We start from the raw sequence: 21,278 nt of genomic DNA, 5'->3' as shown, positions 1-21,278 counted from the left end.
GCTGATTTTGTTCTTCTTCAGCAACCAAACCATCACCGATGCAATCTTGGTTGATTTTGTTGTCCATGGAGAGAGAGAGAGAGAAAGAGTGAGAGGGGCTGTTCGAAGGGAGGAGAGAGAAGCGGTGGGCATAAAATTTGGTTCCAGAGAGAGAGTTTTATGGGCGAGAGAAACCTGAAAATAGGGGCAGATTTGCTTCAATTGGGATTACCCAATCCCTGTAATCGTGGGAACATAATAATGGGTATAAAATATTTATAAATAAATAGCTATATATATATATATATATATATATATATATATATATATACACACACACTAGGGGTATAATGGGCCAAGAATACATTTTGAGGATGTGAACATAAGTATTCAAACTCCTACGGATGAGCACCTAAATAAGTCTTCTATTTAGGATGCCTATTTAATTTCCTCTACTTATTTTTTAAGAAGACTTTTGGAACGGAATTTCAAGTCCTTCCTCGCGCCCCTACTAGTATTTTATGGGCATAGAAATCAAATCTTTTTGTATGAAATTATATACTCCATTAGTGACGGAGATGGTATAATTAAGACGAGTACAAATCTCCATGGATGACTGACACGTTATAAGGCTAGTATGGCGGCAGCCCTAACTAAATTTTTTCAAAATGTCACTTTGATCCTCATATTTCTTATTGATGAATAATTGTATTTATTCTTGAAAAAGGTAATTTATCTACTTATATTTTGTTCATAAAGATTTCTAAAAGGGCCCCCTTTTTAGTTTCATTTTAGGCCCTAAAAAAAAGTCAGGGTCGGCTCTACCTTTATGCACGAGCATCCGTTTGTAACTGAATAGTTTAGTTCACTTGGGCATATGTAGGAAAATACATTTTTTCAAATTCTCCCTCAACAATTGACAATCTTCAAGGACGAAGCCAGGATAGAACAACAAACGAAAAAGAAAAACCCCCAAATCCAATAAGAAATAACAATTGTATGAATTGGTTACTAAAAGTGTATAAATTTAAGCTTGGGCATAAATTTTATTAACTACGAACAACAAACGAAAAAGAAAAACCCCCAAATCCAATAAGAAATAACAATTGTATGAATTGGTTACTAAAAGTGTATAAATTTAAGGTTGGGCATAAATTTTATAAACTACCAAACAGCAAAGAAACGAACTATCGCAACAGAGCTGGCCAAAAGAATCCCAAACGTTAGCTGAGTACTTTTGATGCTATAGGTATGCATTTTTGTAAGGGTGCTGTTTTGGTTTCTTGTGATAACCGCACAAGAAACCGAACTTTTCGAAATCGAAAATCAAAACCAAAACCATGGTTAGCACCAATCGGCTGGATACGATTCGGATAACCAACAGTTCGGGCGAGATTGTCATCCCTAGATACCAATAAAATCTCATCTTTTGTCCCCAAACGCTTGTGAAACCAACGATAAATTGAAACCACGTGATAAGAACTTAAAAACAGCATTAGAGAGCGGGAGGAAAAAAAAACTTTATCTAAAATGTGTGCGCGCTCATACACAGAGAGACTAATTAGCATCTTGATTATTGAACAACAATTTGAACATCCTTGTGTTAATTATCAGTTGCGTCACACCTGCCAATGCCATTCATCTATTCCGTCAACGAACCTATCCCAGAACTATATGTAGAATTAGGATCCGGAAAATCCGATATCGTCGATCCTATAATCCAAATCTGGCAATCGAAATATGGATCGGATCAGATCGGATTCGGATTGTGTCGGATTCATATTCGATCCGGTCCATTGACAGGCCTACGTAGAATCAAACTATACGTGTGTCACCTCAGTCGTACCATGGAATTGTGAAGAGATTTACCAAGAAAGAAAGGAAAATACAAGCAGTGAACCAAAGAAGTTATATTTGTTTCTTCAGTTTCCACTTTTCATTTGAGCTAAGGAACGGGACACTTTGAATCGCTCCCACATAACACTTGAATTTCCATGCATACGCTTACTTACCCAAATAACACTGCAGATCATTCATCGTAGGATGTGTTGTTTCCTTCATTACCGCCACCAACCCAGTATTGTTTGACGGCAACCAGTATCTTTTCAGGCACCAGGGGACCGTCGTCATGGTCCATCATTTTGGCATCCCATCTCATGCCTCCCACGACTTTCGCCACCTTGTTTAGGACATCAACTTCATCTCTGAATATGACTGTCCCTTCTGGCCGCAAAATACGGTCCATCTCTAGAAGGATGTCTACAAATTCACACCTGTTTATTCATACGAGACATTAAAAGTAGTTTAAGGATTTAATTCTAATATATCAAGTGATTTTCATCATAAACAAAGAAATATAAGATGAAGATAATCTCCCAGAAACAGATGCTAACTTTTTCAAGTTATTTATTCAGGAGCAGGTCCTTGACTAACAACAGGTAAGGAATTTTCTCATCCAGGAAACTTGTGATCGAGGATGATTCTGTTTTCGTTCTCGTGAATTGAACTCAACAGAGAACTCCCCAAAGAATAGAAAGTTGTATAACTGTTAAGATTAATTCAAATATTCATTTTGCGATATTGTTTAGGGCATTGGTGACCCTAACGCGAGCCATGCAAGTCACTTCGAAAAACCCCACTAAACTGTGAGAACCAGTTTGCATCCCTCAAGCTTGTGCTTGTATTTAGACATTTTTGTCAAAATTTATTCCAATTTCGCTTGTAGAAACATGAAATCTTTTAGATGAGAGTCCTAATATGTAAGTGATCAATGCCATATATCACCTGTAACTTTTTCCACAGTTTCATATCACCAGGCCATATGACAGGGTATTATTCCCCTTCAAGATTTGGTTAATGATCTTTTCAAACAAGGCACCAATAATAGGCACTAGGTATCCAAATAGGCATGATACGAACAATGACCAGAAAACCTGACATGGTAGCATTTTTTAATCAGAGATGAATAGGCTTTTACCTGTTCTGATACAAGCTGAACAAACCATTAGCATGAATGAGATCATAAGTCCTTGGATAAGTGGAGAAGCCCTCACACCTGAAATTACCCAAGAAAAGCCACATAAATTTCACCTATAGTTAAACACCAGCCTTGTAACTCGAGCAGTTAACCGAGAAGTCTACAGCTTATGACTAGTTGAGAGAGAGAGAGAGAGAGAGAGAGAGAGAGACCTCATTAAGGTGGACAACAAGACAATCAAAAGATAAAATTACATAATATACAATTAGGCCAGTGTTTGATAAGGATTAAAAAAAAAGGAACATTTGATGGGTCATACCAGTCATGATATATGCCAATCAGACCCCTCTCATAGATAGCACCAAGAGTATTCTCAGCAATGGTAGGCACAACATTCATCACCCATGATTTTGGTGATTCAAGTGCTGCTGCTAACCCTCCAAGGCCGGCATTCATGTCCATAATGTTACGGTATCTCGTAGTGCCTATTAATCTATTTATCCTTTTGTAAACATTTACATGCTTTTTCCACTGTTTGTTGTCTTCGTGATAAGATTCAGTTGTAACCCCTGCAACAGATCCCTTAGCTATTCGAGGAGGGACCGCAAAAAGCCTATCTGGAAACTTCTTCAGTTCCCCTCCAGCTATTTCATTCATAGCATCAGGTAAGGGAGTTATACATGCCTCCATTTTCTTGTACCTACATTTCATATGAAAAATAGAAGTAAAGATAAGATAAGAATAAGAAAACCAATATTATACTTTCTTAGAAAAATTAGAAATGCCCTAATTGGTACGAATTATATGCAATAGGACACAAGTTGGCACTGGTTGGCTACCACTCGCATTGCATACTGCCCCTTGTTGAACCTACAATTTATTCACCAATTTCTGTTTCTGTTCCATGCTTGTTAAAACAAAATTTACACTGTTAGAGTTGTTATATTACATATTCCATTTTCCGTTTTGTACTGAGTTCCATGTAGTGAGTGGTGTGAAGAGGCGTAACAACAGTTGTGGAATCACAGGTCTGAACTATATAGGAACCTCAGCAATTTGTAAAACCCAATACCGTGTAATACAAGTCTACACACTCCATGCTGTTACATGATTTATGACTCTACTTTGATTAAAGCATCACCATAAATGAATAGTCAACATCTGAGTTGAGAAGCAGGGAATAAAAAGGAATAACAAGACCGCGAAAACATGATGTTAATAGACCTTTTTTTGTCTTCTTCAAGACCCACATCACAGGGGCTAAATGAGTGATAACAACACTAAATTAGGAAATGCTGTGACTCACCAGACATTATCAGCATCGTCAGATTTACAGAATTTGGCAGACTTCCTTTGGCAGGATTTGGCATTCACTTTTTTCCTCCAGATGGCAATATCTCCTTTTTCGTACTTCTTCTCCCAGCAAAGAAGTTCAGCCAATTCTTCAATCTTTCTTTGCTCAGCCTTGAGATCTTCCTTAGACCTTTTCCACGTCCGGTAGTAGGTCTTCCAATTAATTGGAGGGCCAGATAAGATCCAGTACCCACCAGGTCGAAGAACTCGGTCAACTTCCATTAGGTACATCCCGTCTGCATATTAGTGTTTGTGTGAAGTTCATCAAATTCAGATAAGTGTACAAACTCAACCAACAATATATGTAAAACGTCCTGGAGTCAAACTGAAATGGAAAATAATAGGCCAGAATATCAAACTCCCATCTCTTCCTTCTCTCTGTTTGGTCAATCCTATCGCCGGATACACAGCCAAAAATAGAGGAAATAGATTCAAATAAACATGTGGGCCTTACCAAATGTAATTTTCTGTATGGTAATTTTTAAAGGTAAACGTTTAAAATGAACTAAAAAGGCCATATAAGCATATCAATTTTATCCTTTTTGGAGGTCCAGATTTTTCTATATGAGCATCAGTCACATTGAGGTTTCATCTATGATGTTAGGCCTCAATAATAGCTTAAGTATAAAACAAAATGGAGAAAAACAAAGGAATCAACATATGATTTTGACCAAGTCACGGACTCACATAATTCGGCATTTGCACTATGAATAACGTACCATTTGATGTCCAAGGTATTAAACATCGAGAGCATTGAGCCATATCAAACGCACTGGATGGGTAAGGAAGACTTATTGTTCCAAGAACACCAATAATAGCAGGCACACCCCGCTCCAATGCAAATTGGACTTGTGCTTCATGATTGTCTTTTGGTGCGAAAGACATAGCCAACACATTTCTCTTTAGTAAATAAGCACCCCAGCTTGCAACCTATGTCATAATCAGTCTTATCAGCCTTGCAATAATGAATAACAAACCACATACTGGCAGTAAATAGAGGAGTAAGACCATTGCAACACTCCAGCCAAGGTGTTGTATTATAACATAGAATAATGTATAAATGAACACGTAAGAGACAAGAAAACAAAAAACAAAAGAAAACCTACACCAACTCTCTTGGTTGAGTCATGTAGTTGCTAAAACGTTTAAATAACGAGAGATATATCCCCATCATGAGTTGCAAATGATATATATTGCAGGCCACAACTCTTCCTGTTTTGAGTGGATAGTGTTACATAGTCTTGGGTAAAACTCAACCCCAAAAGCTAGCTATTGAAGTAAGGGTGCCCTCACACTTATATTCTGCATATTACTTTGGTACCCAAGCAATGTGGGACTTCGCTTCACACCCTTCCTCATGCCCCGTGTGCTCACTCGGCAGCACCTGCCACGTGCAGGCCAGGGACACGCACCCTACCCATCGTTGACATACTTGGCTCTAATACCATGTTACACAGTCTTGGGTAAAACTCAAGACCGTGTAACAAAACCCCATGTGTTATGGTATCTACTTTGGAACTCCATCGACAAACTGTTAAGGGTCCAGAAAAAGAGTCCAAATGATCAGATTTTTTGAACATACAACTGTATTTTATTGATTGTGAACGAACATTGTGTATAATTCTGTCACATGGCGTGTGTTTTACCCAACTTCATATAAAGCATAAATGTTACCCAGTACTAATAAGATTACATAATGACATGCACTGTTGTCAAAATCAAAACATATAGTAGTAAAAACAAGAACCTAAATTCAATAGAAAGCACATGTACTCATTTTGTTCGAGCTCAATGAGTAAGGCATTGTCTATGTATCACTTATGGTATGACATATATAAGACTTCATTATCACATTTCATCTTCTCAAGAAGTACATACTCCTATTTGGTACAGAGAATGCAGATTGTGTTGACTATAAGTTTGATTAAAATAACATACAGTCCATAAAAGCAAGCAACTTCGAACATCAAAAATGGAAAATATTGAACCGGTCAAATGTTTCATTATTAAGTGTTTAACATTGCAGTACATACAAACCAGCTATTGAAATTGTCCAATTAGACTTGGTCATTTTCTCCAAAAAGCCTCAATGTTGCTCAAGGGCAAAATGTTGAAGAACCACCTCAAAGAGGCTGCAACTGCCCAGAGGTCCTTACTTTGGTCATTTTGGGGCGCCTAGGTGCCTAGGAAGTTGCCACTGGCAACTAACGAATAACAGGTAATAGGTAGAATGCAAGAAATTATAATAGATGCAGAACAAGAAAAACCAAAAGGAAACATACTCCACAGCCAGTATCTAGAGCTGTTCTGACTGAGCCATCTGCAATCGGAATAACTGATGCAAGTTCATCAATATATGCATCTGCGCCTTGAGGAAACATTGTTCCTCCGCCTGGAAATTTGAAAACATTACCCTGAAACTGCACCCAGTTCTGGACAGCTTTCTCAACGGTCAAGCTTTTATGAGGAACATTCGCATAGTAGACATAGTCCCTACTTTTTGGCCAGGAAAATGGAGTCAGATATCCTATTGGTGCAGGAATAAGACACCGCAATTTTTCCTCTTCAGGAGGACAATGCCTTTCCCTGTAGTTCATATTTTCCCTTGGGAAGGTCATAGCCCGGTCCTGTTCTTGGCAAGGAGTATAATCAGTGTATTGAGCATCACAAGGCTTGAAAACTTTGGCTTTTGGCTCAGAAGAATCAATTTCTGGAACATAATTGTGCTGAGGTTCAAAGTTCAGTGTGGACATGACAGTGCAGTTGGTTTGTTTGGGAATCTCTACGGCTATACTACTTCCCTTTCCAAATCCACCCTTCTGCCATGCTCCCAGTAAGTAAAAGAAACAGCATAGACCAAGCACAACAAATATAGACACTGGACTTCGAGCTTTGTTGCCTGGTGAGTTATGCTTAGTGCCCATAATACGGTTGGGACGGCAACTCGAAGCTCACTATCCTGTGAAGGAAGTTGAAGAAGAATTAGTTAACATGTAGAAAATAATAGTTAGAGAACAGAAAACATAATATGAAGCACTGAAGTAGACATTCTAGGACTAAATACAGTGTTTAATGGTTCCTCGTAGACATTAAAGATTTCAGAGTAAAACATAATCATCCGCTGATGAATCAAGTATACAAATATGATCCAAGGGGCGAAGACATGAATACACAACGGAATCCATCTACAGCAAACAATATATCACCAACAGGAAACTATTCAAAGTTGTCAATAATCATCTGGAGTTGTTGGCTAAAATCTCTCAAGATGATCCCCACAGCTTTGGCTTGTAATCATAAGAGACTTCTGTGGCCGAAGGAAAGAGCAAAAAAACATTAACTCTACAGCTGCTCACACCCATGTTTTTTGTGTGCAACCTAAGGATTGAGGAAGTAGGAACAGAGGGGAGCGGGAGAGAGGGCGAAAGAGAAAAGGATAGCAACATTAGGTAGGGATATCACTCAATCCTACCTCAGCTATAACAGAAATTTGGAGCTCATGGGCAAGAGCAAATCATGGAAGCAAGAAAAGACCGGGTGCCAAGAAGCTTCTTGCTTTCTTGTAAGGTTAGTAGAAATGCCAGAAACTGTGAGGCGTAAAACTGTCTATTTTGACTTTTTGAGGATGAGAAAACCTGATGTTTTGATGGAGGTTTTTACGTCCACCCAAAGTTGTAGACATAAGTCCATGATCGTATTTCTCCAACAAAAAAGCACGTTAGTGCAAAAAAAACTGTATTTAAACAACACAACAGAAATAAAAAACAGTTTAGAGTTGTGTTTGAAACCCCATAATCAGCATGACAGCATCAATCCAAAGAAATTCCACCAAACTCAAATTAATGAATTGGACACTTCCTATCCCAAGGATTAGAACAACCAAAGGAATAGAAACAAAGTCTAAAAAGAAGATATCCATATGAACTCTCTCTGGCGAAAGGTGGTGCCCTCCAAACACCAATTGCTACGTAGTCATCTATAAGCTAATGAACCATGATAGTGCTCTCATCAAAGTGATTGTTCTGGTTTTTAGAGTCTATAATTACTCACCACAGGTGTAATGCGTAAATTCAGGGAACATCTCCAAGAGATGGTTGTATCGTATGTGAAAGGAACATTCATAAAATGTGAATGTGTACCAAGTACCTACTTTCTATTAGTAACTAGATTATTAATGAAAACAAATGGACCAATTGTAACATGAAAACATGACTAAATTGGCCTCAATTACTCATCGGGGCACGGCAGGGTTCTAAACGGGCACTGGCACGGCACAACAAATACAAAGTTCTAGTTGTTACAGAATTTTTTTCCTGACGAAACACGATTGGAGATGGGCCGGCATGGGCACAGCATGGCACGATTGAGTCAACGGCCCGGCCGGCCGTTTGACACCTCTAGTAAAATGCATGAAACGTAACAACTAAAACTACATAACCAGAAACAAAAATCTCACAATTGCTTTGATTATAGCGCGATCACATTTACACACAATCAATCAATTGTCATAGAAAGGTAAACTCAAAATCAAAAAGGTGAAGCGAATCGATCTCAATTATTAGTATAAGAAGCTAATTATTTGAGCACAAGGCGTAGTAAGAACCAGAACCGAAGTGAAACGATCCATCACCTGATTGATAGAACTCTCCAATGGCGTAGAAGAGAATGTAGCCAATCAATCATGAATCGCTAAAAGGCTTCCACAAATTCTTCAGCCCCCACAGTACTTCTGCTGCTATAAATGATGAGCCATCGAGTGTGAACGAGTGACCAGTGTGTAAAGTACATAGAGAGAGAGAGAGAGAGAGAGAGAGAGTAGAATAAATGTGGGGTAGCTAGGACATGTAAATTGCTTTTCCCACCCCCCCTGACACACACCCCTCCCGGTCCCACATCCTTTTTCCTCTTTTACCCTCCCTTAGCCCTTTTAATTACCTCTCTCCGCCATTTTAATTGGTCTGGGCTCTGCTAGCCCCAAACGGCGACGTTTAGATTAAAAAGAAATTCTCACCATCAATTTGCAATCCTATGGAGCAGAAACGTAATTATGAGAGCCTTAGAGACAAAATTTGATTATGTCTCTTTAGAATAATATGATCAAAATAAAAAGATCTTCACACCTGTTCAAACGCATTAAAAATTAAATTACTTAATTTTTTAACCATATTTTTTAATATATAAACGGTCAAAAAATTAAATGCTCAAATTTTCCCTCCGTTTGAATCGGTGCAAAGGTGCAAAGATCTTGTTATTCTGATTATATTGACAAGATCTTTGCACCCATTCAAACGGAGCGAAAATTTAAGCACTTAATTTTTTTAGACCGTTTATATATATTAAAAAATATGGTTAAAAAATTAAGTGCTTCAATTTTTAATGCGTTTGAACGGGTGTGAAGATTTTTTTATTCTGATCATATTATTTTAATTTATTTCTTTATTTAATTACTCATATCTTTTTAAGGCCTTTCAACAAAACACCCTAAGACTTATTTTTTAGTTCTAAGACTCTCTTAGGATGTCCATTGAAAGGCTTTGGAACCAAAAATTTATTACGACCATTTAGGATGAAATGATCAGAAAAAATAGCATCTTTGCACTGATTCAAACGGATTGAAAATTGAAATACTTATTTTCGTAACTATATTTTTTAATCTATAAAGGACAAAAAAAGAAAAAAAAACAGTCGTATAAACATGATCAATTGAAACACTTTTTTTTTTTTAATTACTTTACAAAGCCTAGAATTAGACTTGAACCTATTATTAAAGAGAAAAAAAAATTCAAACTAGAAAGAAAGAAAAAGAAATAAAATGAAAAAAAAAAAAAAACTGGAAAGAAAAGGAAAAGAAAGAAAGAAGAAAAGGAAGAAAGAGAGAGAGAGAAAGGGGCGGGGTAATTTCGGAAAAGGGGTGGTGGGGCCGGGAGGGGTGTGTGTCAGGGGAGGGGGGAATAGCAGCTCTCCTAGGACATGATGTATAGGTTGTTGAGGTGGAAAGAGTGTCGGTAGTTCGTTTTACAGGGGTTTGCTGGAGTGTTGAGTGGAGTATTATTGACACAGATTTTGCTTTGCTTTGCTTTGCGGCAGTAAATTCGGAGACCCAATGGCGATGGCGGGGGGTGGGGACTGACGAGAATTGAGAGAGAAAAAGGAGAGACCGCATTCGGACTCGTTTTTATTGGATTACTAGCATTCGGCCCCGTTCCGGAACTCGTTTTAAGTACTTATTTTTTAAAAATGCAATTTCAAGCTCAAAAATAATGTGTCTACGCAAATAATTTTCTTAACAATATGGATTTTATTTGATAGATCTTATCGAGATCTTTTATACGGTGCAAAAAAAATAAAAAATAATTTTTATTTACATTATTTTTAAATTTAAAAATATGAAATAAGTGCTTATTTTTTAAGAAGGTGTTCTGGAACGGGGCCTTCACCTAGGAGCCTAGGAGCCTAGTAAGTTGAATAACTTATTTATGGAGGCGAGCAACCTCATCGATCTATCTCGGCAATTAATGGTCAAGAATCGGGACGTCAAAGGAGAGAAGAGTTTCACACGAATAGTTCTTTTAAAATCCAGATTTCGCGATTGAGCTCCGTAAAAACTTATTTACAAAACCTAAGCAATTAAGTTTTCCTCATTGTTCTTTACGATTTCACTTGGTGGATTGGCCCCGTTCCACGTTCCAAAATAAGTACTTAAAAAATAATAATGACCTATTTTCAAACTTAAAAATAATGTGTTTACGAAAATATTTTTTCAATTTTTTTTTCAAGATTTGATAGATCTCATCGAGATTTATAAAATTAGATCCATATTGCATATTTTGTAATTTCAATAAATCAATTATTTTTAAACTTGAAAATTGCAAAAAAGTACTTATTTTTTAAAAGGCAAACTGGAAAAGTAGATTTGGTTTTCGGGGAGGGGGAGGGGGAGGGGGGCCGCCGCCTCCTCCTCCTCCGCCCTCCCCCCTCCTCTCCCTTTCCCTTCCTCCTCCTCTCTCTTCTCCGTCGGTGTATCTTCTCATCGGTTTGGGAGCATGTGCTGCCATGTTCGTGGTGACCTTGTTTCAGGTGTTTCGACCTCCGGCCGGTGACCTGTGGGCTGGTTTCGTCACGGCTCCACCTTGTCTTCCCAGAATTCGGAGTTTAGTGGCCATCGGAGGAGGTAATAATGGCGGTTTGGGGTTAGGCTCTGATGGGGTTAGGGTTTTTCTGTTTTTTTTCGATCGTTTGGCTAGATTTCTACCGACTGGGTCTCCCCCAGTCCGGTTTTGCATCGGTCTAGTGCTCTAGATCAGGTGGGTGTTGGGTGGTGAGCGAACAATTTTAGTTAGGGTTTTGGTGGGTGTTCGGAGTGAGGTCTGCGGTGGTCGACGGCGGTGTCGGTGGTGCTTTTTAGGGGTTTCCAGCAGTGGTAGCAGTGACGCCGTTGTTGGGGTTTTCCGGTAGCAGCTCCGGCCTATTTGTTCGCCGGCGTTGTTTCCTTGTTCTGAGCCGTCAACGGCAGTTTCAGGCGTGAAGCAGTGTTCGGTCTCCGGCATAGGATTAGATTTCTTCTTTCGCTTGTGATCTATTTGTTGTTTTGATTACATTCATTATTATTGTTTATGGTTCGTACTGAGATTTTGTTTGATTTCTCTCTGCCAAGTCCCGGATGGGATTCTCATATTGGCACCTAGTGCTAATTTGCTTTTGCAGGTTATTCTGTAATCCCGGAGTAGGTAGTTTGGTGCACTCATATATTTTGCGATGTAATCTTTGCCTTCGGGCTTGAAATGAATTGACTGATTCAAAAAAAAAATGGAAAAGCAGGAACTAATATGGAGTCATTTCCGTTTGGAAACAACCCTTTCCCACCTTAATTTTTACGTTCCCTTCCTTTAATTCCTATACTATGAATTTTTTTTTTTTTTTGCAGAGAAAGAAGAAGATTATATTAATCTGTAATGGCGGAACAACGCCTAAACCTAAAGAGGACAAAACCCCATGGAGGAAGAATAGTCGTCCATAATCTAGACGAACTACTAGAAAGGGCTTTTTTCGCACTAACATGTGCAGCCTGATTACAATCACGATTAACAAAATTAAAATCACATGATAAAAACGAGCCCGATTACAATCACGATTAACAAATTAAAATCACATCATAAAAACGAGCCCTTAAGGGCAAGGTCTGTTTGGATGGGGTATTGCAAAGGGGGATTGTGGAATCCCCCCATTTAGTACCTGGGCCCCACCTGAATACCTTGTTTGGCAAGTCAAAAGGCAGGGGGGATTTCTCTTCACCCCCTCTTCCACAACACCGACTAATACCGACTGAGGGGGTCTTACCGATGGGTAGGGTTGGACCTGTTGTTCTGGAATACCCCCTAATCCCCCTCCATTTGGGACGATTGTACCCCTCTTAATCCCTCTTCCCAACCCCGAAGTACCCATTTCCTACAGCTACTCTTTCCCGCACTAGTTGTTCGAAGCAGCAAGGGTTTGTGGCGATTTGAGTGCATTTTGGGTCGATTTCTTCTGGATTTCAGTGAGGTATGGTTTGAATTTTTGGGGCTTTTTTTCTCTTCTCTTCCTGCTCGCGTTTCTGTTACTGTGTCGATTCCATGGTTGTTTTAGGGTTCGATTTTTTTAGCATGGGTTTCGACTATATCATGGGTTTGGATTCCACAGTATTTCAATTTCAGATTTTTTATGGAGTGTTTTGTGGGTTTTCGATTCCATGGCTGTTTAGGGTTTGATTTTCTTTTGTGGATTTCAACTGTATGCATGGGTATTTGATTGCAGAGGATTTCGATTCCAGATATTATGGACTATTTTGTGGGTTTTCGATTCCATTGATTTTGTGGGTTTTGATATTGGGTTTTTTCTGTTGGTTATGTGGGTTTATGTACACAAATCCAAGGATTTGTGCTTGTGAACTGTTATGCATTTTGTTAGTTCAGAAAATGTTGTAACCCAAATTTTCTGACTTTTAGGGGGAAGATTACGAAACCCCAACCGAAAATCTTGAATTTTTGGTGTAGATTTTGAAACCCGTAAATCCTAAATTGCATTTTTGTAATATGAAACCCTACCTAAAAACCCTACAGCCTACTGATATAGGCTTTGTTTTTTGCTAAATATTGTTTAACTGAAGTCATTTGGAAAAACAAATGAAAGACATAGTAAAGCACAAAACCATGAGAATATGCAACTACGTAAAACGTTATCGCACAAAGTCACAAACCAAGGATTACAATCCCATGGCAAATAACCTAAAACAATAAGAATAGTTGCATTTTGAATTGTATTTTGCCATTCATGTAGCTCGGATGATACCTTATGTCTTTTGTCACATTTCTTTGTGGAAAATATAGAAAGTCTATTGTCTTAATCTTATCTTATTATTAAGATTGTTATGTAATTGATAATATCTTTGCATGACAGGGTTTGGTTGATTGTGTACAACAAGTAGGGCGATGATGAATAAATTAAAAATGGTAAAGATGGTAGTTACCTTGGTGAGGTAACCTTAGTTGCAGCCATGAGTAACTTCCAATTGTATTCCGATCCATTAATTGGTTGAGCCCACAACGATTACATAATTGGTGGCTATGTTGGTGGCTATGATGTTAATTTTCTGAGCCTAATGTTTGTATCACTTAACTGCACTTGCACTCTATTCATGAACATTAATGGTGGCAATGATGAAATTGTTCTGAGCCAATGGCAACCATTCACACTTTTGCATACTTGGGGCCTGTTTGGATGAGGTATTGTCAAGGGGGATTTTGTGTGTGTGTGTTTGTGTTAGTGCAGTGCAGTTGTATGTGCTGCTGTTTGTAAGAGATCAGGTGGTTTTGGACCACAGCAGTTTCGACAGTGCAGTACCAGGAATAGTTCATTAATTTGTATAAATCTGTTTGGTTTTGTGACTTAGAACTGCAGTTTTGTTGGCTAAGGCAATGATGAATCAATTAATTAAGGTCGATACCTTGGCGGGGTAAACATTTGTTGCAGCCAAAGTGTCAACCTTATTATCTGATCCCATCCAAATCCAAACAGGTTTTGCTGGCCTCTGTGAGTGTGTGTGTGTGTGTGGCCTCTATGTTGCCATGCTTTGGCATAGGTTTTGCTGGCCACTTGGGCGTGTACAATGACTGTTTTTTTTTTTTTGCAGTTTTGTGGGGTGTTATGTCATCAACTACTCTGTCCAAACTGCTGTGTCCAAACTGCAGTTTGTTTTGGGTTACTTCTATGCTAAAACAGGTGTTGCTGCTGCTTTTGGTTCATTATCATTTCTATGTGTGTGTAGCAAGTGTGTGTATGGACAGTTAGTTAGTAGTGTCTACTATTTTTTCAGGTAGTTACTAGTTAGTCTATGATGAAATTTCTCTGAGACACATGGCATTACTTATAATGATGGTTTAAGGGTTGCTAACTGTGTTCAGTAGTGTTTGGATGGGGCATTGTGAAGGGTGAGTTAAAGTGCAGTTTTATGCACCATAATTACAAAGTGCAGATCAGTATGTACGTGAGTGGAAAAATGCAGCATACTCGTTTACAGTCTTACTATAGTTGTACATTTAAATATCGTAATTGTTGTATCCAAATAGATTTTCGATTGGAAGTCAAGATAAAGATAAGTATTGAGTGGTTTTCGTTGGAAGTAAACCGAAAATATATACAAATTGGGCAGCCGCGGAACTGCAAGTTAATGGATACGCAGAAAACTTGAAGAAAAAGTACAACACACTAAACGAAGCGGAAGAAGTATTGTTGGCATTTCATGAGGAAAGATACCGGCTCATTCAAGACATGCAGTTGGCCGAAACCAAACATAAATCAAGTGACAGTACTTCGACATCCACAAGTGCTTTGAAAGTTCAACATCAAATTAGTCTAACAACATACTTTGTTGTAATTTTTTTGTTAGGTTTCGTATGTTGTATTTTATTGGCACATCTGTTCGATTCGGAATGAAGTTGTAAGTTTTATTTTAAGAATTTGGGCAAATTAGGTTGGGAACACTATTGTAGTATGCTAACATGTTTTAGTTGTTGTTTTGTGAGTTGTTTTGGAAATGAACACTATATTATTTTGACAACCAATACTAATGTCAAATAGAAGTAATACTTGAGATACATTAGGCAGGCTACAAATTTTTTTGTCAATACATTTATTATCACAACTTCAATTTATTCTTCCAATGCCTGCCTTAAACTTCGAACTTCAAGTTCTGCTGAGAAACAAAGCAATAGGCCCATCGATTAAAATAGGGAAATTGTCTATCCCGGAAATGTCTCAGATGTCGGTGATCCTACACATAAATTTTAGGAAAACATTAACAAAATTTACAAAACAATACTTTATACAAAATTGAAAACAAATTTAAGAGTACTTACTTGGACAAATGCATTCCAAACTTCATTTTCCACCACTAGTTTGTTTGCATTTCGATTCCACCCGAACCCAAGATGCCTAAGCATAGCGTTTAGTATGTGATAGTCACTCTTCTATTTCTTGATCCTTCCTTCAATATGAATTTCGTTTATACCTGCTTGAGGGAACGAAACTCGCATCTCATTTTTAAGAACTCCCAAGTAGGAAGGGCGAAACTCTCCTTTGTCGGTTCGCCAAACCCCCTGAATCTACAAGGCTCGTAAGGTTTGTTAACAACGTATCCTCCTCCTCCTCGCTCCAAGCCCAGCGTGCCATTGAAATGATAAAAAAAACAAATTTACAAAATTAGAAAATGAAGATAAGATGTGGGATGAGAAATGAAAAATGAGTGATATTTATAGAAAAAAAATTTATATAAAAAATTTATTAAACCTACTCCTCACATGATTTCAACTAATACCCACATGTTTCTAACCACCATCTATTCCCCATTCATTTTATAAATTTCGGTTTCTTCAACAATTCAAAAAAAATTGGTATTATTAAACATTATAAAATTTCATAATTTTAAAATATATATCTCATAAATATAACAAAACACTTAAAAATGAATTGTTAATATTTTTTTAGTAACTATAATTATTATATTAGTTAGGCACTTTTTCACCAAAAAAATATGTTGGCCACATGGGAATTCACCTAACAAAATTGTTGGACACATTTTCAACTACCAAACAATGTGTTTTTTCAACAAAATGAAAATAAATATAACTTTTAAAAAAAACAAATTTTATAAAATTAAAACTGACATTTTCCATTTTTTAATATTATTAACTTAATACATTTGTTAGTAAAATTAAATATTACGGCTTAAAGTGTGGAAGATTAATTATATTTGTGATTATATATATAATGTAAACCATAATTAAGTTTGGGACTGCACAAGGGCAAAAGGGTCATTTGACAGCTTTTTACATCATCCATCTTTCCTTATACCCCCTACTAATCCTCCATCCAAACAAAGTCTTGTTTAATCCCCCTTCTCTAATACCTTATCCAAACACCTTACTATTTAATACCCTTAACATAAACATCAAATTAATGTGGGTCATCCCGTATTAACCAATACTCTCTACTATTCAATCTCCCCTTATTACATAACACCTCCGTACCTAACCCCGCATCCAAACGAGCCCTGACAGTCCTAAACAAGAACTGCAATATCCATAGCTGGAGTCTAACAATAGCCTCCGCATTTGATTCAATTACCACCTTAGAAAAAGGACGCCACTATTCGCAGCCCTCTATTTTCTCACATAGCCCGTTAAAAATTTTCAATTATACTCGACAGTTAGTTACTGAAATTGAGATATATTGTCAGCATCCAATTACCGAAATATAATATTTTTTTCAACAGCTATTTACTGAAAATGCATGTTCGGCAATTGTTTACCGAAAGTTGAACATATTTTCGACATGTAGTTACCGAAATATAATTTTTTTTTCAACAACAATTTACCAAAATGTTATTTATGATTTTCAACAACTATTTACCGAAATGTAATGGGCTATGGGAGAAAATAAAGGGTTACGAATAGCGGCGCCCTAGAAAAATTCAATGCAATACCCTTGAACATTCCTTATCGTTACTAAATTACATACGAGGATGAGTTTTGATTGCTAAGCCCAAAATCTCCCGGTTTGCAACTCTAGCGATGGCACCATTCCCCACCAAATTGAGCTCTTTAGACACCACGACATCAACATTAATCTTAAACGTACCTTCCTCTGGACGCTTCCAATTGTTAGTATGAATTTAGGACAACTTTATTTTACGAGTATTGACAGAAACACAACTTTAAAAACACAATTGCATTCGGACTCATAGGCTGATCCAATTGCATAGCTTCCGCTTGGACCGGGCCACGTATAATCCAGTTGTAAAGTGATAGGCGTACAGTGAGTAAAGTGAAAAAATGGTGGAGAGTCGGATGGCTAATTGAGGGTTAGGAATTTACGACCACATTATTTTTATGAGTATTGACAAGATCATAACTTCAAAACACAACTGCATTAGGACCAATAGGCTAATCCAATTGCATAGCTTCCAGTTGGATGGGGCTGGTATAATCCGGTTGTAAATTGATAGTCGTACACTTGAGAGTGAGTAAAGTGAAAAATGGTGAAAAATCGAATGGCTATTAAGGGTTGGCCTTCCGGAGATTGGACCAGTACCATTGTAGGCCTTTCCTTGCCCTTTACGAATCGAGTGATTAGATTGAATTTATATATTAATGTTTCTATATGGCGAGTGATTAGATTAGAATCAAAGGTGGATCTACACACATTTGACAATTTCGAACATAGTTGTATTCGGAATTTTATTCAAAAGTTGAGTTCCTAGATTATTTTATTAACTTTATTTTATCTTCTTCTAATCGGCTTTTGTTTTCTAATAACCGGGTTTGCAAGCCAGGCATGAAATATCCAAAGTCGTCCCCGAGTTAAAGCCCAAAAGGTGTCGCCTTGGACCCCTAAAAATATGTAAAAATTAGGGCCTTCAATTACTTTGGATGCTAATAACGTCAAAATCTTTTTTTGTTCCTGCCAAATCTCAGGGTATACTTTTTATTTCATGAATTAATTGCCCACCACTATACCACTTGTTTTACGAAAATGTCCCAAATCCAAAAATAGATACAGATATACTCCAACCATATTCAAATCTACTTCTATCAAATAAGAGACCGTTGGCAGTTGGACCCTACTGACAAATACTTATCATTTTCGCGTCGCATTCTTCGCCAGTGGCAATATTGATAATGATGGTCGTTTTCTGGGCCGCCCGTTAGTACTACTGCCAGCGGTCATTGTAAAAGGGTGCTGCTAAATGCAACTGTAAATTTACTGGGATTTTCTTTTATGAATTAGCTACATGTAGTAAATTCGCAGTTGTATTTAACCGGGCCCTTGTAAAAACACTCATCATCATCATTTGATGTTTTGACAGAAAAAAGTATGTCTTTACATGTATCTTGATAATGATGATCCATTAATTTTTTTTGACTGAATCATGACCCAGTATGGTTATGGGAGCAAAGACGGAACCAGGATTTTACCTTAACAGTAGTGAAATATATACTAAAAAAATAAAAAGATGCATTACAATATTAATAGTTATCAGTTCCAGAAAAAAAATTAAAATAACATAATAACAACTATAGTAAATAATGTTTTTTATTTGCACATAGAGTATGAAAAAAGACTAATTTTAATTTTTGGCATCGATAATGCCACTCCAACAACAACAACAGCAACAGAACCCATGTAGTCACCAATCATTGGGGATATGAGCAGAGGAGGATTGGAGACAGACCTAACTTTTAACAATATGTACAAAGTGGTTGATCTCAGAATACCACTTAAACAGTAGCCCCATTATATGTGTTTTGCTGTGGAACTATACTCCAAATCAAAGCCAAATGACATCAAAGAGGGCAGGCCTAGAAACCCAATTTAATTTATGTGCACATTACCATGTTTTCTTCATTGATAATCTATAGCATCAATCTGCACAAAGATAGTCACTCCCAAATTTATAATGTCACTCCCCAAATCCCTATATGGATTTTTCCCAAATTGATAACCGCACTCCCTTTTAGAAGTGACATTATATATTTGGGGAGTGACATTATAATTAAATTCCCTTAATTTTTTAGGTTAAGTTATTTTAGGGTTATAATGAATGTGGAGTTTTTTTTTCTTAATTACACATCATTATTTATATTATTTCACTTTGGTCCATTGAATTTAGTTTTAGAATACTTTTTTGGGTCTCATGTCTTAAAAAAAAATAAAAAATAGATTTATGACTAATATATAATAAAAAATAAGGAAAAAAATCTAGCAGTAGCGAGACTATATAGGTTGAAAATATATATTTTTTTCACATATAATAATTGTGTTTTCTAAAATTCTTGTCGTGGCGGCCGCCGCCACTAGACCTCCCGGATCCCATCCTTGTATGGGAGTAATGTATCGGCGCTTGTGGGGCATTTGTCAGGTCCTGCTCAAGCTTTGAATCAGTAAAACTTTGCCTCCAACAACTTACTAGTCAAAAAGTGATTCTCCATTTCTGCCTCCACCATTCTGTTTCATCGCTCAATATCTCACCATCCGTCTCGGTAATTACTGGAGGAGTTTTTTAAAATTTGGAACATCCAAAACACTTTTGGATGGTGAGATTGAGAGCGGTGAGAGGAGCGATAAATGTTGAGCGGTGGGCATAGACTCGGAGAACCCTTTTGGAGTAGAATTTTTTTTTTTTTTAAATCAGCAGTAGAAAATATTTTGAAGTTTAATAACAAAAGTGATGCTCGCAATCGCCTTAAAGAAAATACTCCCTTCGTTTGGATTTAATCGTTCTTAGTTCAATTTTAACCGGATAAAAAATGAGTTATATCTTTAAATCAGTAATGAATTAACTGTCCCGCTAATAGGTGCCCGTGGGGCATAAGTTTGGAACACATGTTTAGAGTTCTTTAAATGCTTTAGGTGCAATAAATACATTTAAGTCCATGAGTTGTGTTTATGGGTACTCGCAAAGTATTACTTTTCATCACTATTTTCTAAACTACCCATAAATGTTTGTAATACTTTTTTTAGAGACAATACTACCCTAATTTCCTTTTAAAAATTAGGCAGGTGAAAGGTTTTCACTTTTCAGTGCAAATAAAAAGATTAGATACAAAGGGGTTTTTTATTTTTTTTCCTGTCGGCCACAAGGAGAGGAAAATGCTTTTGGAGTTGGTGATATGAGAAAACATCAAAACAATGGTGAAAAAAAACTAACATTAGAATATCTTCGTAATAAGGAAAATTAACAATTGGATAATACTACCACAAATAATTAAATAAAAATTTAGGAGTTTCAATTTTTAACATCTCAAAGAGAGGAAGAAAATTACAGTTGTATGACAACCGTATAAAACTCGGGTGAGATAACTAAAATAAAAATTGACCAAAACTCCAATTTCTAATACTTCACACAAAATATATGATTCAATCCTATGTCGCTCGAAGTGACTTTCTTCTTCTTTTGTGAACCAGTGATGATGTTTTTCTTCTCCGGACATATAGTAAAATTATGTCCTTCCCTTCTACCTTTCGCTCGTTTTCTTTTTAGACGACCTTTCATTTTCGAAATCGAAGGACAACCAACTTTGTTGAGCATATCAACATTTTCATCCGGTTGGGGAGCCTACAAGGTTGAAAGTCATTTTCCACTAAATTGTTCATCTCTTCGACACTTTCACCAGGAATCTCATTCAAGTCAAAAATGTTTCTTCTTTTCATTTGGTTTAACTCACTGTCCAAACATTCACCATCCATTGTCCTACAAATTAAAATACCAATATTTGGTGAAAATAGCAAAAAAAAAAAAAAATCTGTCTTGTAAAATAATTTAGAAATTCTTTCCAAATAGCTTACAAAAAGATATGAAAATGAACATAAGAAAAAAATTCATACCTTTGTAATGTCCTTAGGAAAAGGAATGTAACGAACTTGAGAACACGGT

The 21,278-nt window shown here is 37.0% G+C and overlaps 1 protein-coding gene and 1 non-coding gene across 3 annotated transcripts; both read right to left on the bottom strand.

Annotated features, from left to right (window-relative positions):
- Nucleotides 1-1,874: 1,874 nt before the first annotated feature.
- On the bottom strand, nucleotides 1,875-9,154 carry LOC131333681 (probable methyltransferase PMT14). Of its 2 annotated transcripts, XM_058368341.1 has the most exons (8): nucleotides 8,940-9,074; nucleotides 7,516-7,687; nucleotides 6,592-7,268; nucleotides 5,029-5,239; nucleotides 4,263-4,545; nucleotides 3,276-3,656; nucleotides 2,957-3,034; nucleotides 1,875-2,252 (listed from the first exon to the last, which is right to left on the bottom strand). In XM_058368341.1, exons 3-8 carry the CDS (start codon nucleotides 7,231-7,233, stop codon nucleotides 2,009-2,011), a joined length of 1,839 nt encoding a protein of 612 aa, XP_058224324.1. In that variant the 5' UTR covers nucleotides 7,234-7,268; nucleotides 7,516-7,687; nucleotides 8,940-9,074; the 3' UTR covers nucleotides 1,875-2,008. The 2 variants fall into 2 exon arrangements, with proteins under 2 accessions (XP_058224324.1, XP_058224323.1); XM_058368340.1 differs by lacking the exon at nucleotides 7,516-7,687 and having other exon boundaries at nucleotides 8,940-9,154.
- A 9,991-nt stretch (nucleotides 9,155-19,145) lies between these two features.
- LOC131334950 (small nucleolar RNA snoR100) lies at nucleotides 19,146-19,252 on the bottom strand. The gene has a single exon (XR_009202350.1). It is a non-coding gene; the product is annotated as a small nucleolar RNA snoR100 (small nucleolar RNA).
- Nucleotides 19,253-21,278: the final 2,026 nt, after the last annotated feature.

This window comes from Rhododendron vialii, chromosome 7a, assembly GCF_030253575.1.
Source record: "Rhododendron vialii isolate Sample 1 chromosome 7a, ASM3025357v1".
Lineage (NCBI taxonomy): Eukaryota > Viridiplantae > Streptophyta > Magnoliopsida > Ericales > Ericaceae > Rhododendron > Rhododendron vialii.
The sequence above is the reverse complement of the archived record's forward strand: the minus strand, read 5'-3'. Positions and strand labels throughout refer to the sequence as shown.

Coding starts and splice junctions, on each gene's coding strand:
- LOC131333681 (XM_058368340.1), bottom strand. CDS start 7,233: ATGGGCACTAAGCATAACTCACCAGGCAACAAAGCTCGAAGTCCAGTG. Junction 5,240..6,591: donor CTCTAGATACTGGCTGTGGA/GTATGTTTCCTT, acceptor ATTATGACATAG/GTTGCAAGCTGGGGTGCTTA. Junction 4,546..5,028: donor AATACCTTGGACATCAAATG/GTACGTTATTCA, acceptor ACTAATATGCAG/ACGGGATGTACCTAATGGAA.